General features: G+C 49.4%; 1 protein-coding gene across 1 annotated transcript in view; it reads right to left on the bottom strand.

Annotated features, from left to right (window-relative positions):
* SLC38A5 (solute carrier family 38 member 5) overlaps window positions 1-15,880 on the bottom strand; it is a 44,946-nt gene that overhangs the window by 9,727 nt on the left and 19,339 nt on the right. The window contains exons 7-12 of the mRNA XM_060252745.1: window positions 14,821-14,903; window positions 9,943-10,001; window positions 8,172-8,315; window positions 6,593-6,672; window positions 5,861-5,961; window positions 2,138-2,262 (exon numbers count right to left, since the gene is read on the bottom strand). Coding sequence (XP_060108728.1) covers window positions 2,138-2,262; window positions 5,861-5,961; window positions 6,593-6,672; window positions 8,172-8,315; window positions 9,943-10,001; window positions 14,821-14,903 — 592 coding nt within the window. The remainder of the gene's footprint in view (window positions 1-2,137; window positions 2,263-5,860; window positions 5,962-6,592; window positions 6,673-8,171; window positions 8,316-9,942; window positions 10,002-14,820; window positions 14,904-15,880) is intronic.

Below are 15,880 nucleotides of genomic sequence, written 5' to 3'. Positions count from 1 at the left end.
TAACAGCAATTCATATTAAGCAAAACACTAAACATAGAAAATCCCAAAATTCATTTTCCAGTAACGTGAGATCAAGAGTTGAATTTTAAAGTCTCTTTTAAACATGCATGTCAGTTTCCGACTTCAGGCGCTAAAAGACACTTCTGCCGCTCGAATTAAAGTGCCAGTGCTCAGAAAAGTGCTGTGTAGAGAAACTTCCTATTTTCTTTCCTTTGTGGATTTATCCATTAGAATTTCATACTGCACATTTTAAAGCTTCATTCCGCTTGAGTAATTTTCAATGAAGTGTTTTTTCAAACATTGAGAGTTATTGTTTAAAAACAGAGTGTGAATTTTTGTTCGTTATTTAGCCACAATTTTGCGTTGTTCGATATACCCACCTGCAGGTTGGCAAGCCTACTGATGGAGAGTTCTGAGAAATCTGAAAAAATTAACTTTGATTTTACAATGTTTTGGTTGCCACCCACACTGTATTCTGTGTGCAGCTCTTTAGAGTACTCTAAAGCAGTGGTCCCCAACCTTTTTTGCACCAGGAACTGGTTTTGTGGAAGACAGTTTTTCCATTGACGGCTGGGAGAGGGGGGGAGGATGGTTTTGGGATGATACAATTGTGCACTTCAGAAGAAGAAGAATTGGAGATTTATACCCCACCCTTCTCCCTGAATCAGAGACTCAGAGCGGTTTACAATCTCCCATATCTTCTCCCCCCACAACAGACACCCTGTGAGGTGGGTGAGGCTGAGAAGGCTCTCACAGCAGCTGCCGTTTCAAGGACAACCTCTGCCAGGGCTATGGCTGACCCAAGGCTATGCTAGCAGGTGCAAGTGGAGGAGTGGGGAATCAAACCCGGTTCTCCCAGATAAGAGTCCAGGCACTTCACCACTACACCAAACAGGCTCTCTTCCTCCCCTACAACAGACACCCTGTGAGGTGGGTGGGGCTGAGAGGGCTCTCACAGCAGCTTTCCTTTCAAGGACAACCTCTGCAAGAGTTATGGCTGACCCAAGACCATCCCAGCAGGTGCAAGTGGAGGAGTGGGGAATCAAACCTGGGTCTCCCAGATAAGAGTCCGCACACTTAACCACTACTGGCTCTCTTGTAATATATAATGAAATAATTATACAACTCACGGCCCGGTTGCTAACAGGCCACGGACCAGTACTGGTCCGTGCCCCAGGGGTTGGGGACCCCTGCTTTAAAGGACTACCCATGTACTGCAGTCTTATTTATCATGCCACCCCTCCTTCCATGTAAAAGTGTGGAGGCTACGACCACCAAAGATTATGGGTCCCAGATGTACCACTAACTGTGGGATGAGACTAAGAAAGAAGAAGAAGAAGATGAAAATATTGGATTTATATCCCGCCCTCCACTCCGAAGAGTCTCAGAGCGGCTCACAATCTCCTTTATCTTCCTCCCCCACAACAGACACCCTGTGAGGTGGGTGGGGCTGGAGAGGGCTCTCACAGCAGCTGCCCTTTCAAGGACAACCTCTGCCAGAGCTATGGCTGACCCAAGGCCATCTCAGCAGGTGCAAGTGGAGGAGTGGGGAATCAAACCCGGTTCTCCCAGATAAGAGTCCGCACACATAACCACTACACCAAACTAGCTCTCCAGGAGAGGAAAGGAGAGGAAGGTTGACTGTGTGAGTGCTCTGGAGGAGGAGGAGGAAGGAAGAAGGAGGAAGGAGAAGGAGGAGGAAGAGGAGGAAAAGGAAAAGGAAAAGGAGAAGGAAGAGGAGGAGGAGAAGGAGAAGGAAAAGGAGGATGAGGAGGAGAAGGAGAAGATGATATTGGAATTATACCCTGCTCTACACTCTGAATCTCAGAGTGGCTGACAATCTCCTATTCCTTCCCCCCGCCCCCCACAACAGACACCCTGTGAGGTGGGTAGGCCTGAGAGAGCTCTCCCAGTAGCTGCCCTTTCAAGGACAGCTCTGCGAGAGCTACAGCTGACCCATGGCTGTTCCAGCAGCTGCATGTGGAGGAGTGGGGAATCAAACCCGGTTCTCCCAAATAAAGAGTCCGCACTTAACTACTACACCAAACTGGCTCTCTGTAGCTTGGGACACAAATGCCATTGCCAGGAAAAGCCATTCAGCACGACACACGGGGGAAAGAGAAGAACCGCCTCTTACCGGGAACAGAACCACGGGCACTGTGAGCGTCACTGCAAGCAGCACAGCCAGCCGCACACAGAGGATAAGCTGGTCCAGAGGGTCTACTTGGATGTAAGTGTGCAGCATCTCAGCTTCCACATTACCTGCCAGAAAGCAGAACAGACACATCTGAACACTGAAGAGAGAAGGGAATTTGGCCCTTGAGTGAAGAGGAAGGAACGCCTGGATCTTTAAACTAGTCGTCTTCCCTTCCCTCCCCTCTTTGCCCTCTGTAGCCAAAAAAACGAGGCACCACTAGAGTTGCCAGTTCATCGCTTGCAACCCCAGGAGCCTTCCGAGGTCGGAGCCCTGGGAAACGGTGTTGCTGATGCCGTGACATAATTTCCAGGTGAAAATCCAGAAATGATATCCTCAGACCCAGCAGCCTGTGATGCTCTAGGAAAGGTAAGGAAAGGAAAGGTCCCCTGTGCAAGCATCAGTCATTTCCGATTCTGGGGTGACGTTGCTTTCACAACGTTTTCACGGCAGACTTTTTACAGGGTGGTTTGCCATTGCCTTCCCCAGTCATCTACGCTTTCCCCCCAGCAAGCTGGGTACTCATTTTACCAACCTCGGAAGGATGGAAGGCTGAGTCAACCTCAAGCTGGCTACCTGAAAACCCAGCTTTCAACGGGGATTGAACTCAGGTCATGAGCAGAGCTTAGTACTTCAGCTTTAATGCTCTGTGCCAAACCACCCTGTAAAACGTCTGCTGTGAAAACATCGTGATACGACGTCACCCCAGAGTTGGAAACGACTGGTGCTTGCACAGGGGACCTTTTCTTTCCTTGCCATTGCCTTCCCCAGTCATCTACGCTTCCTGCCCGCCCCCCCCCCCCAGCAAGCTGGATACCCATTTTACCGACCTCGGAAGGATGGAAGGCTGAGTCAACCTTGAGCTGGCTACCTGAAAACCCAGCTTCCGCCGGGGATCGAACGCACTTCGTGAGCAGAGCTTAGGACAGCAGTACTGCAGCTTTAACACTCTGCGCCACGGGGCTCTGTGATGCTCTAGGAACCCCACAAATCTCTATAACAATGATTGTAGAGATCAATGGGATTCCTAGAGCAGGTGTGTTGAACTCATTTGTTACGAGGGCCAGATGTGACACAAATGGGACTTTGTGGGGCCAAACTATGCGTGTCATAAAATGCAATGCTAGAGAGCGGAGATATAAACTTTACAAAGGACACAAGCACAACTGATGATATTATTTTCTCAACTTAAAATTGCTGGGTTTTTGGCAATGTCACTTCCTGTCGTCATGAGTTAATTAGTTGTTTGTTTATGCATGCTGATGTTTAGCCAGTCGGTGGTAGGACCGATGAGAACGTCTGCACGTACTTCGCGCCAGAGGCTAGGTGTTAATATGCATAGTGACCTGTAAGGAAAAGCCCTAACTGGCTAATCAATACATTTGGGTGGTGGTCTGAGCTCAAATACTTTGGGCACCAAATGAGAAGGGAAGAAGAAGAAGATATTGGATTTATATCCCGCCCTCCACTCTGAAGAGTCTCAGAGCGGCTCACAATCTCCTTTACCTTCCTCCCCCACAACAGACACCCTGTGAGGTAGATGAAGATATTGGATTTATATCCCGCCCTCCACTCCGAAGAGTCTCAGAGCGGCTCACAATCTCCTTTACCTTCCTCCCCCACAACAGACACCCTGTGAGGTAGATGAAGATATTGGATTTATATCCCGCCCTCCACTCCGAAGAGTCTCAGAGCGGCTCACAGTCTCCTTTACCTTCCCCCCTCCCACAACAGACACCCTGTGAGGTAGATGAAGATATTGGATTTATATCCCGCCCTCCACTCCGAAGAGTCTCAGAGCGGCTCACAATCTCCTTTCCCTTCCTCCCCCACAACAGACACCCTGTGAGGTAGATGAAGATATTGGATTTATATCCCGCCCTCCACTCCGAAGAGTCTCAGAGCGGCTCACAATCTCCTTTACCTTCCTCCCCCACAACAGACACCCTGTGAGGTAGATGAAGATATTGGATTTATATCCCGCCCTCCACTCCGAAGAGTCTCAGAGCGGCTCACAGTCTCCTTTACCTTCCCCCCTCCCACAACAGACACCCTGTGAGGTAGATGAAGATATTGGATTTATATCCCGCCCTCCACTCCGAAGAGTCTCAGAGCGGCTCACAATCTCCTTTCCCTTCCTCCCCCACAACAGACACCCTGTGAGGTAGATGAAGATATTGGATTTATATCCCGCCCTCCACTCCGAAGAGTCTCAGAGCGGCTCACAATCTCCTTTCCCTTCCTCCCCCACAACAGACACCCTGTGAGGTAGATGAAGATATTGGATTTATATCCCGCCCTCCACTCCGAAGAGTCTCAGAGCGGCTCACAGTCTCCTTTACCTTCCCCCCTCCCACAACAGACACCCTGTGAGGTAGATGAAGATATTGGATTTATATCCCGCCCTCCACTCCGAAGAGTCTCAGAGCGGCTCACGATCTCCTTTACCTTCCTCCCCCACAACAGACACCCTGTGAGGTGAGTGGGGCTGGAGAGGGCTCTCACAGCAGCTGCCCTTTCAAGGACAACTTCTGCCAGAACTATGGCTGACCCAAGGCCATTCCAGCAGGTGCAAGTGGAGGAGTGGGGAATCAAACCTGGCTCTCCCAGATAAGAGTCCACACACTTCACCACTAAACCAAACTGGCTCTCCCTGGAAAAGATCCTGATGCTAGGAAAGCAAACATGAATTTGAGCAGAACGGTGGAAGACAGGAGGGCCTGGCGTGACTTGGTCCATGGGGTCGCAAAGAGTTGGACTCGACTGTGCGACTGAACAATAACAGCAACTGAGGGGAAAGCATTAGGTTACTTTTATGGCCCTTTGTCTTAAGTCCTCAGATCTCCATGCAATTGCAGTTAAGACTGAAGAGAGTCAAGTTAAGGAGTCCAATAGGATATTGAATCCTTTGCTGTTTTCTTAGAACTCCCAGTCATTCCTTTCCCTCACTAGTAAAGTAAACTTTCTTTGTTTTAAAGCCATGTGCCTGGCTACTTTGTAGTTTTCTCTATGTTACTCTGCTAAATGCAACATATTTCTAAAAAAAAAATGTTAGCTTAAAGCTCTTGTGATATTTTGTTTTAAAATGCAATTTTAAAAATAAGACATGAAGAAAAGGCACAAGGATCGTAGCAGAAACTAAAAATATAAAATGCTCTGTCCCTCGGAAAATGTGAAACAGCTGGGCGTTGCAAGCTTCTCCCCTCCCTACTCAGATTGACAATGGCTCTCCAGTGTAATATCCTGCTTTGGCTGTGGGTTTCCAGGTCGGAGTACTCACTAGGCACCATTTCTCAGATCTATTCAGCAGAGACAAGCTGGCTCAAAGCATCAACCCTTTATTTGCAAGGAGCTTCAATTGGCCATAAATGCTGCAAAAGTGAAACCGCTTTAGCTCCACTCCGCCGAAATACATCACAGCACAAAATTGCAAAGAAAGCCCACGCTAACTCACCTTAGAGGGAACACTGCTGGCAACCTAGGTACCACAGATAACAAAAGAGCATTGCCTAAGATTTATGGGACCCTGGGAGGAAATAAAGCAGTAAAACTGTATAATTTTAGTAGCTGAGGAGATGTTAACAAGAATTTTCTCTCTATTCCTGTGTAAGAAGAAGAATGAGATTGTACCCTGTACTCTCACCTGATGAGCGTTTTGTCCCTTACCGTAAAAGGTGAGGTAGCCAAAGATGGCTGTCAGCAGGTACATGATAAACATGGCCAGGATGGAGACGTTGGCTACGTTCTGCATCCGACGCTTAGAGGCCCTGAGACACAGACAGAGCAGGGATATATTGTTATACAATTATAACCGCCCAGGCCCCACCCCTTGAGCTGGATAGCCTAGGCTAGCCTGATCTCGTCACCTCTGGGGAGCTAGGCAGGGTCAGCCCTGGTTACTATCTGGATGGGAGACCACCAAGGAAGTCCAGGGTCACTATGATGAGATCAGGCTAGCCCGGGTGACCCAGGTCAAGATTTTTTTCTAATACATTTTTTTTTCGGGGCTTTTTTTGTAGCAGGAACTCCTTTTCCTATTAGGCCACACACCCCTGATGTAGCCAATCTTCCAAGAGCTTACGGGGTTCTTATTACAGGGTCTACTGTAAGCTCCAGGAGGATTGGCTACATCGGGGGGGGGGGGTGGCTTAATAGGCAAAGGAGTTCCTCCTACAAAGAAAGCCCTGTTAGGCCGCACCCCCTGATGTAGCCAGCCTTCCTGGAGCTTACAGCTGACCCTGTAATAAGAGCTCTATAAGTTCTTGCGGGATTGGCTACATCAGGGGGGGCGGCCTACTATGCAAAGGAGTTCCTGCTACCAAAAAAGCTCCACATTTAAAAAAACAAACAAACCAGGGAAGCCTCTGCCTTTTTAACCTTCTTGCACAGTTTACTCACCTGCGCAGCTCTGTGTAAATGGGAAGCACCTCTGGATGGCAGACGAAGGCAAATGCCAAAATGGGAATGGCATAGGCCGTCTGCAAAAGAAAGGAAAGATCAGTCTGTGCTTGGCGCTGACTGCTGCGTGCTGCCCAAAGTCTTGGGCTAGAAACAGCATGCCTAGCATACATTGTTTTCTTCTGGTAACAAATATTGCTTTTATCAGTTATTTAGAAGTACAAGCACTAGTTGCAGATCACAGAAAAGAAAACATCACATCGAGAATCTACAGGGACATTTTTTTGAATGGGGGGAAAACAGTATAGAACAAACCTAGAGCCTTTCAGCGGATCAATACGGTACTCTCATCTCCTATTAATCTAAATCATGGGACTAGACAAGATTGTCCTTTATCAGAAGTTCTGTTTGCTCTAATTGAACCCCTAGCTAACACAATTAGGTACAACTTATTCATGGATTGCTTCTATACTAGGTTTTCATTTGGCATTGGAGATGATCGAAAAGGGGCTCCCCCCACCATGTTTCCACACAGTATCGTGGTGCTCCTGAGCAACTTCTGAGAGCCAGTTTGGTGTGGTGGTTAAGTGGGTGGACTCTTATCTGGGAGAACCGGGTTTGATTCCCCCCTCCTCCACTTACAGTTGTTGGAATGGCCTTGGGTTGGCCATAGCTCTGGCAGAGGTTGTCCTTGAAAGCTGCTGCCACCCCCCCTGGAATGGGAGGGGATGAATAGGCACTCAAGGACTGGGGAGCAGGGAAAATTTGGGGGAACCCCCCTCCCAAGAGGAAGCCCTGTTGTAGCTCTGTTTAATCAGCAATTGCAGCAACAACAATAAAACTCTCAACAATCACTGCCATGTCAAAGTCCCCATGGCTTAGTAAGGATACAGGTATAAATTCAACCAACATGGGGCTCTGTTTTATGGAAAAAAATAATCTTCATCTCATTCCAAAATTCTGATACCTAATGTTTGCACAAACATCCATGAAGGGCTGAATTAGTAATTCCTCAAAGGTTCCGTGGGGTCCTCCGGGACACTCATTTCCCACGCAGCAGCTTCATTCGAATTCTGCATTATTTGGCCCACTGTTAACTGGAGCATTTAACGTCCACATCGACATCTAACGATTTAAAATCTATAAACTCTGGAGTGGAGATGTCAGATGTATTCAACATTTAGGCTATCCATTTGATATAGATTCCTACAAACATTTACAAGTTCATCTCTAAGTTCGCCCTTTGAATGCCTCTTCTCCTCAAGAATCATAGAATCCTAGAGTTGGAAGGGACCTCCAGGGTCATCAAGTCCAACCCCCTGCACAATGCAGGAAACCCACAAATACCTCCCCCTAAATTCACAGGATCCTCATTGCTGTCAGATGGCCATCCAGCCTCTGTTGAAAAACCTCCAAGGAAGGAGAGCCCACCACCTTCCAAGGAAGCCTGTTCCACTGAGGAACTGCTCTAACGGTCAGGAAGTTCTTCCTAATGTTGAGCCGGAAACACAGTGAATTTAAGAATCTCTTAAATTCACTGCGCTGCCCACAGAAGACTTCAAGGACCCATCATGCTAACCTCGGAGCTGCCAGTGAAGATCTTGGCCACGCAGACGTCATCTTCGTGCTCAGTGGTGGTGTTGTGTCCATTATAGTAGATGGGGGCCTCTTCGTAGTGCGTCCCATTGAAGGAGCAGGTGATCTGGAATTTCTTGTAGATCACCTTTGGGAAGGGAATGAAAGACACTGAGCGTCAGGATCCGAAAAGGAAGAGCAGAAGACTGGAGAAACAACTCCCACCTACATTCTACTTTCCCCCCCCCCCCAATTACTATAATATTGGTGCTGAAAGGAGAACACTGGCAGGAGCCATTTCTGTTCTGTTTCATCACATTATGTTACACTGGTGGTGGTGGACATTGTTGTCAATTTGCTGCTGACTCATGGCCACCCTGTAGGGCTTTCAAGGCAGGCGACTGTAGTTTGCCCTTGCCTGCCTCTGCGTAGCAACCCTGGACTTCCTTGGGAGTCTCTCCTTCAAATTCTAACCAGGGCTGACCCTGCATAACTTCCAAGATCTGACAAGACTGGGCCATCCAAGTCAGGGTATGTATTCAGACACCTAGAGCAATATTCAGGTTTTCTGGAATACCGGTAATCTGATATATTCAGGAATATCCAGAGCTGGCATTTTAAGACCTACTTTTCTTCCATTTCACAGGATTCTCAGGCGGCAGAAGGGAGGGAGGCTGGAGAGAGAGAGAGACAACTCTCCCAGGCAATGGAATCAGACGTTAGCAACCCCGCTTTGCTTCCTAGATCTTATGAGATCAGGCTAAACTGGGCCATTACACTGTATTATACACACTGGATAGTATGGAAGAGTGGTTAATGTACTCAGGGCTTTTTTTGTAGCAGGAACTCCTTTGGATATTAGGCCACACACCCCTGATGTAGCCAATCCTCCTGGAGCTCACAGAAGGCTCTGTAAGAAAAGCTCCTGGCTACATCAGGGGGTGTGGCCTAATATGCAAAGGAGTTCCTGCTACAAAAAAAAGCCCTAGACTCCGCCACAGAAGCTTTGGGCCAGTTACAAATACTCAGGCCTTGAATTCAGCAGGAGCTCACAGGAGCGCAGCTCCTGAACCTTTCTGAGGGTTCTCCCTCCTCCTCCCCACCTACCTACCTTGTCCATTGAATAGTAGCTGCAGCTGCAGAACAATCCCTGGATTAGGAGAGCGGGCAGCCAGCCAGCCACCAGGAGCTTTGCCACGCCCCCAGCAGCCCTCATCAACCCCTAGAGAAGCCCGCCCCACCCCTTTTCCACTTCTTATGTGGTTTTGGGTGGTGGGTGGCTTGCTGATCTTTTGACTGGGGGGGAGCAAGGAGAGCCCCAGGTGAGCGAGGCCTGTTTGGGCTGGCTGGATCTCTGGCCAGCCCAAGCAGGCCTTGTTCACCCAAGGCTCTCCTTTCTTGCGTCAGGTTGCTTTTGGCTGGTGGGGAGTGGCATGTGCTACTGAGTTATGTAATGAGCTCCACCACCTATTTTTCTACAAAACGACCCCTACAAATACTCTACCTAAACCTACCTGACAGTGTTTTTGTGAGGATAAAACGGAGGAGAGGAGAATGATGTAAGCAGCTTTTGGTTCCCATTGGGAAGAAAGGCAGGGTTCAAATGAAATAAATTAATTCCATTACAGGTTTGGGAACATTAATCCACTATAAAGTCTGGAAAGGCTGAGGAACTTTTATCTGCCATAAAGTCCAGGAATTTGGGGGAGGGAATGTACAGTTCTACTTGAGAGAAACAGCTCAGGGAGTGGGGTTGAAATTCCACGTCGACTCACCGAGACAAGAAAGAAAAACATACAGGTGAGCGAAAGTCCGCTGGTGTAGCCTAGATAGCCTGTAGGGAGAAGGAAGCAAAGAAAGAGAGCCGTCAAGCTTTCATATGGAATTCGCTGAAAGATATTCAGCGAGCCTGCTAGTTTATACTCTTGTCCGAAGGGCTAATCTCGAGCATTCCCATTCTGAGGACAGAATGCCAAATAGTGGCTCTGATCGCTAATTTGTGGCATGTCTCTTAGGGTGACCCCACAGGGTTTTCAAGGCAAGTGACGTTCAGAGTTGGTTTGCCATTGACCGCCTCTGTGTAGCAGCCATGGACTTCCTTGCAGGTTTTCTGTTCAAGGACAAACCAGGGCAAACTTAGCTTCTGAGAGCTGATGAGATTGGGCTAAGTAGGGCAAACAGAGATGGTTTGCCATTGCCTGCCTCTGCATAGCAACCTTGGGGTTGCCAAGTCTCGCCTTCCCCGGCAGGGGACTTGCTTGCGCGATGTAATGATGTCGCCCAGAAGTGATGTCATAGTGCCAACGATGTCACTCGCAGCCACTCTAGGCGTTTCCGGGAAAACTCTATGGTTTTCCCGGACGCTCTAGCCTTTTGGGAGGGGGAAATTCTATGGTACCTATGAAAACCATAGAGTTTCCCCAGGAATGCCTAGAGCGACCGCCATGCACCATCGTGATGATGTCACTTCCTGCTGATGATGTCGGGGGAGGTTCCTACGGCAGGCCCAATGTGGGCTGGCGGGTTGGGAACCTTCTGGTGTGGGAATCCCCGCCTTACCCCCCATCCAAATACTGACCAGGGCCAACCCTGCTTAGCTTCCAAGAGCTGAGAAGACTGGCTAGCCTGCGCATTTCAAGTCAAAGCAAAAGATGAACAGAGGTGGTTCGCCATTGCCTGCCTCTTTGTAGCAACCTAGGATTTCCTATCCAAGTCAAAACCAGGGCCAGCCTGGGCCATCTGTGTCGGGGTCCCTTAGCAAGGTGGAGTGAAAAATGGTTCTCTCTCTCTTTCAGCCTCTCTCTTCTTTCTAATACTCCCTCTTCATTTCCTTTGTGGCACACTCAGAGGCCTTCTTGCCACAATAAGAGAGAGAGCACAGCCACTCAAACTAAGTTACAGGCTCGTAGTCAGAAAATTTTAGGTGGGGGGGGCCCTGGGGCCCAAAATGATGTCACACATTTTAAAAGTAAATTAAAAAGGAGAGTGGTGGTGGCAGCAAGGGTGGGGAGAGCAACGGGGAGAGTGGGGGGGCAAAAATGGGGTACCAAGAGCAGCGGGGAGAGCAGGGGAGGCGAAAACAGGGCAGCAAGAGTAGCGGGGGAGGCAAAAACAGGGCAGCAAGAGCAGCGGGGAGAGCGGAGGAGGCGAAAACAGGGCAGCAAGAGCAGCGGGGAGAGCGGAGGAGGCGAAAACGGGGCAGCAAGAGCAGCGGGGAGAGCGGGGGAGGCAAAAACGGGGCAGCAAGAGTAGCGGGGAGAGCAGGGGAGGCGAAAACAGGGCAGCAAGAGTAGCGGGGAGAGCGGGGGAGGCAAAAACAGGGCAGCAAGAGCAGCGGGGAGAGCGGAGGAGGCGAAAACGGGGCAGCAAGAGTAGCGGGGAGAGCAGAGGAGGCGAAAACAGGGCAGCAAGAGCAGCGGGGAGAGCGGAGGAGGCGAAAACGGGGCAGCAAGAGTAGCGGGGAGAGCGGGGGAGGCAAAAACAAGGCAGCAAGAGCAGTGGGAGAGGCAAAAACAGGGCAGCAAGAGCAGCGGGGAGAGCAGGGGAGGCGAAAACAGGGCAGCAAGAGTAGCGGGGAGAGCGGGGGAGGCAAAAACAGGGCAGCAAGAGCATCGGGGAGAGCGGAGGAGGCGAAAACGGGGCAGCAAGAGCAGCGGGGAGAGGGGGGAGGCAAAAACGGGGCAGCAAGAGAAGTGGGGAGAGTGGGGGCAGCGAAAACGGGCTACAGGGAGAGAGGGGGAGGCAAAAATGGGTGGTGGGGAGAGCCGGGGAGGCAAAAACAGGGGAAGCAAGAGCGAGGGGAGAGCAGAGGCAGGGAAAGGAAGGGCCATACAAGTGGAAGTGGGTTTGGGTGGAGCGGCCGGCCCCTGCCAGACTCCCTGTGACTACGGGTCTGGATGCAAATAGGTGGGAACAGGCCAGACGGCCTTGTCTCCTCTGCATCGGTATACAGTGTAGAGCTGGGTGGTCTTGGGCCAGTCACAGTTCTTTCAGAGCTCTCTCAGCCCCTGAAAACCAGTCTAGCTTACCAGTAGCATAACTCAAGGCTGCCAGACAATCGCTGGATCTCCTGGCTATTCCGCACACAATGCCATACGATAATTAATTAATTAGTATACAATGCCATACGATAATTAATTAATTAGTATTAGTCTGTTACCCAGGCTAAGAAGCAAAATCCCACTTCCTTCTTTACTTAGAATAATAGAATCCGAGTCGGAAGGGACCTCCAGGGTCATCTAGTCCAACCCCCTGCACAATGCAGGAAAGTCACAAATGCCTCTCCACTCCCCATATGCCCAGTGACCCCCAGAAGATGGCAAAAAACAAAATCCTCCAGGATCCCTGGCCAAATTGACCTGGAGAAAAATTGCTTCCTGACACCCAGAGTGGCGATCAGCATTTCCCTGGGTGTGCAAAGAAAGGGCCATGAGAACTAAGCACTGATGCGGCCCTTCCTGCCCTCCCTCTCACGATCTGCCTAAGTTCAGAGAATCAGCATGGCTGTCAGGTGGCCATCTAGCCTCTGTTGAAAAGGAAGGAGAGGCCACCACCTCCGGAGGAAACCTTTCCCACTGAGGAACTGCTCTGTCTGGAAGTTCTTCCTCATATTAGCCTCAAAAGAGAAAACTCCTTTGATATAATTTCAGCACATTGGTTCTGGCACAACCTGGTGCCACAGAAATGTATACTCCTGTGACTGTAACACCTTAATGGTCAAAGTAGGAGTCAAGTTGCAACTTTAAGACCAATTTAGTTTGATTCAGAATGTAAGCTTTCACGTGCTCTAAGTACACGATGGTCTGATGAAGTGTGCTTAGAGCACACGAAAGCTTATGTTCTGAATAGGGTTGCCAAGTCCCATTCAAGAAATATCTGGGGACTTTGGGGGTGGAGCCAGGAGACATTAGGGGTGGAGCCAAGATCAAGGCTGTGACAATCATAATTGAAATCCAAAGGACGTTCTGGCCATCACATTTAAAGGGACGGCACACCTTTTCAATTCCTTCCTTCCATAGGAAATAATGAAGGATAGGGGCACCTTCTTTTGGGGCTCATAGAATTGGGGGTTATTTTGGGGAGAGGCACTAGATGCTATACTGAAAATTTGGTGCCTCTACCCCCCAAAACAGCCCCCCCTGAGCCCCAGATACCCACGGATCAATTCTCCATGCTTTTCTATGGGAATAAATCTCCATAAGGAATAATAGAGTTCCCAGAAGACAGAAAGACATTTCCCTCCCCTCCCCCCGCTTTCTGATGACCCTGAAGCCGGGGGAGGGCCTCCAAACCGGGGGATTCCCTGCCCCCACCTGGGGATTGGCAACCCTAGTTCTGAATAAAACTAAGTTGGTCTTAAAGGTGCCACTTGACTCCTAATTTGTTCTACTGCTTCAGACCAACACAGCTGCCCACTTGGATCTACCTTAATTGTCAGTGCCTTGAGCAGACAATGCTTTCGCCAGGGCTGGTGCTGCCACTAGGCAAACTAGGTGTGCTTAGGGCGCCGGCCTTCTGGGGGCACCAAATTGGGCACCCCCCATGTGACATTATCAGTGCAGGGGGGAGTGCCAGAAGTTAGCCTTGCCTAGGTTGCCAGAAAGTCTAGGGATGGCCCTAGTTTTCTCCACTCTTTTACTTCCCGCTTCCTTTGTGTGTGTGTGTGCCAGATTCTTGATAACGGCATGGGAGCAGAGCCAGAACACCCACCCCTAATGGTAGATAAATGCTCTGTGAAGGGAGGTGATGTGTACTCTTCCACTCACAACGAATTTCCAGGCACTGCTCAGAAAGGGGTGATTCCAGGAAGCAGCTAACTTTATGAACAGTGCGCATCAAGGCCTTACCCCGGGTCTCCAACAGGGGGCAGCCAAGAGGTGCCAACCAATGTTCCCTCTAAGCTGCAGAGTCTCGTGAGCGAAAATTCTACTTTGCGAGCTACTGGTATTAAAGTTGTGAGCTACTGGCACTAAAGTTGTTTTACTTCATAAATTAGTGTGCTCTGGGGCTATTTTTCCTGAGCAAAGACAAAAACGTGGAGGCTAAAAATCTGTGAGCTAGCTCACGCCAACTCAGCTTAGAGGAAACATTGCTTGTGAGCAAAAATTCTACTTTGTGAGCTACTGGTATCAAAGTTGTGAGCTACTGGCATTAAAGTTGTGAACTCCTGCATAAATTATTGTGCTCTGGGGTCATCCTGAGCTAAGACAAAAATGTGTGAGCTGGAGGCTAAAAATCTGTGAGCTAGTTCACCCCAACTCAGCTTAGAGGAAACATTGCTTGTGAGCAAAAATTCTTTGTGAGCTACTGGTATTAAAGTTGTGAGCTACTGGCATTAAAGTTGTGAGCTGCTGCATAAATTAGTGTGCTCTGGGGTCATCCTGAGCTAAGACAAAAATGTGTGAGCTGGAGGCTAAAAATCTGTGAGCTAGCTCACGCCAACTCAGCTTAGAGGGAACACTGGTGCCAACCAACAGCAAAAAATTTACAAACACAGCCATGAACTCTTAGCTGGAAGGCCAACTACCCTACTGGGATATAAATACATGACAACAGGCAAACACCTGCATGCGTCTGCACAAATATGCAAATCCCTTCTCGGTCCGATATTGCTTCTCCAAGCTATGCTCAGTCGTGAGGGCATTACCACTTACCCAGATGTTTCATCAGCGCTAAGGGCAAGATGACACAAACGCTGACAATGATGATCAAAACGTTCCCTTCCATGAACCACTCGCTGCAAAACAAACAAACCAACCAGATCAAGGTCATGACAGCCAAGAGATGTGAAAGGGGACAGAGCGCTACGTAGGTCAACCCGGGAAATCCTACTCAGGTGTCTTTAATGGGGCTTACTCCCATGGATATGTTCGTGGGATTGTATGGTCAAATTGTACCACAAAAAAGGATAAATCTGTACTTATGAACAGAACCTCCTTCTATTAATGAATGGTTCAATTAAAAACAGGACTGCAGCTTTACTGACAAAGCTCAGAGGAGTAATTTTTGATTGGCGAACTACCGACCGGTGTCTAATTTGCCATTTTTAGGTAAAATTATTGAGAGGGCAGTGGCGTTGCAGCTACAGAGATTTCTAGATGACGCTTCTGTCCTAGACCCGTGCCAGTCCGGCTTCCGACCGGGTCACGGGACGGAGACGGTCTTGGTCGCCTTGGCAGATGACCTCCAACGGCAACTGGATCGAGGCGGTGTAGCGGTGCTGATGTTATTAGATCTGTCGGCTGCATTTGATACGGTCGACCATCGGCTACTGATCCACTGCCTCGCCGACATTGGGGTTAGGGGGTCCGCTTTACAATGGCTCTCCTCCTTCCTCATGGGTCGGGGACAAAGGGTGGCGATTGGGGGTGAACGATCCCAGAGGCGCACACTAGATTGCGGGGTGCCTCAGGGAGCAGTCCTCTCCCCGATGTTATTTAACATCTATATGCGCCCCCTTGCCCAGATTGCCAGGAGGTTTGGGCTGGGTTGCCATCAATATGCAGATGACACCCAGCTCTATCTGCTAATGGACGGCCAGCCCGCCTCCGCCCCGGGAAACCTGGATCGGGCGTTACGGGCTATCGCAACGTGGCTTAGACTGAGTGGGCTGAAGTTAAACCCAGCAAAGACAGAGGTTCTCTGTGTGGGTCGCGGCGCTCCAGGAGGGGAAATATCTCTCCCAACCTTCGACGGTGTGCAGCTAAAGGCGGC

This window comes from Heteronotia binoei, chromosome 13, assembly GCF_032191835.1.
Source record: "Heteronotia binoei isolate CCM8104 ecotype False Entrance Well chromosome 13, APGP_CSIRO_Hbin_v1, whole genome shotgun sequence".
Lineage (NCBI taxonomy): Eukaryota > Metazoa > Chordata > Lepidosauria > Squamata > Gekkonidae > Heteronotia > Heteronotia binoei.
This window is presented reverse-complemented; position numbering and strand designations above follow the sequence as displayed.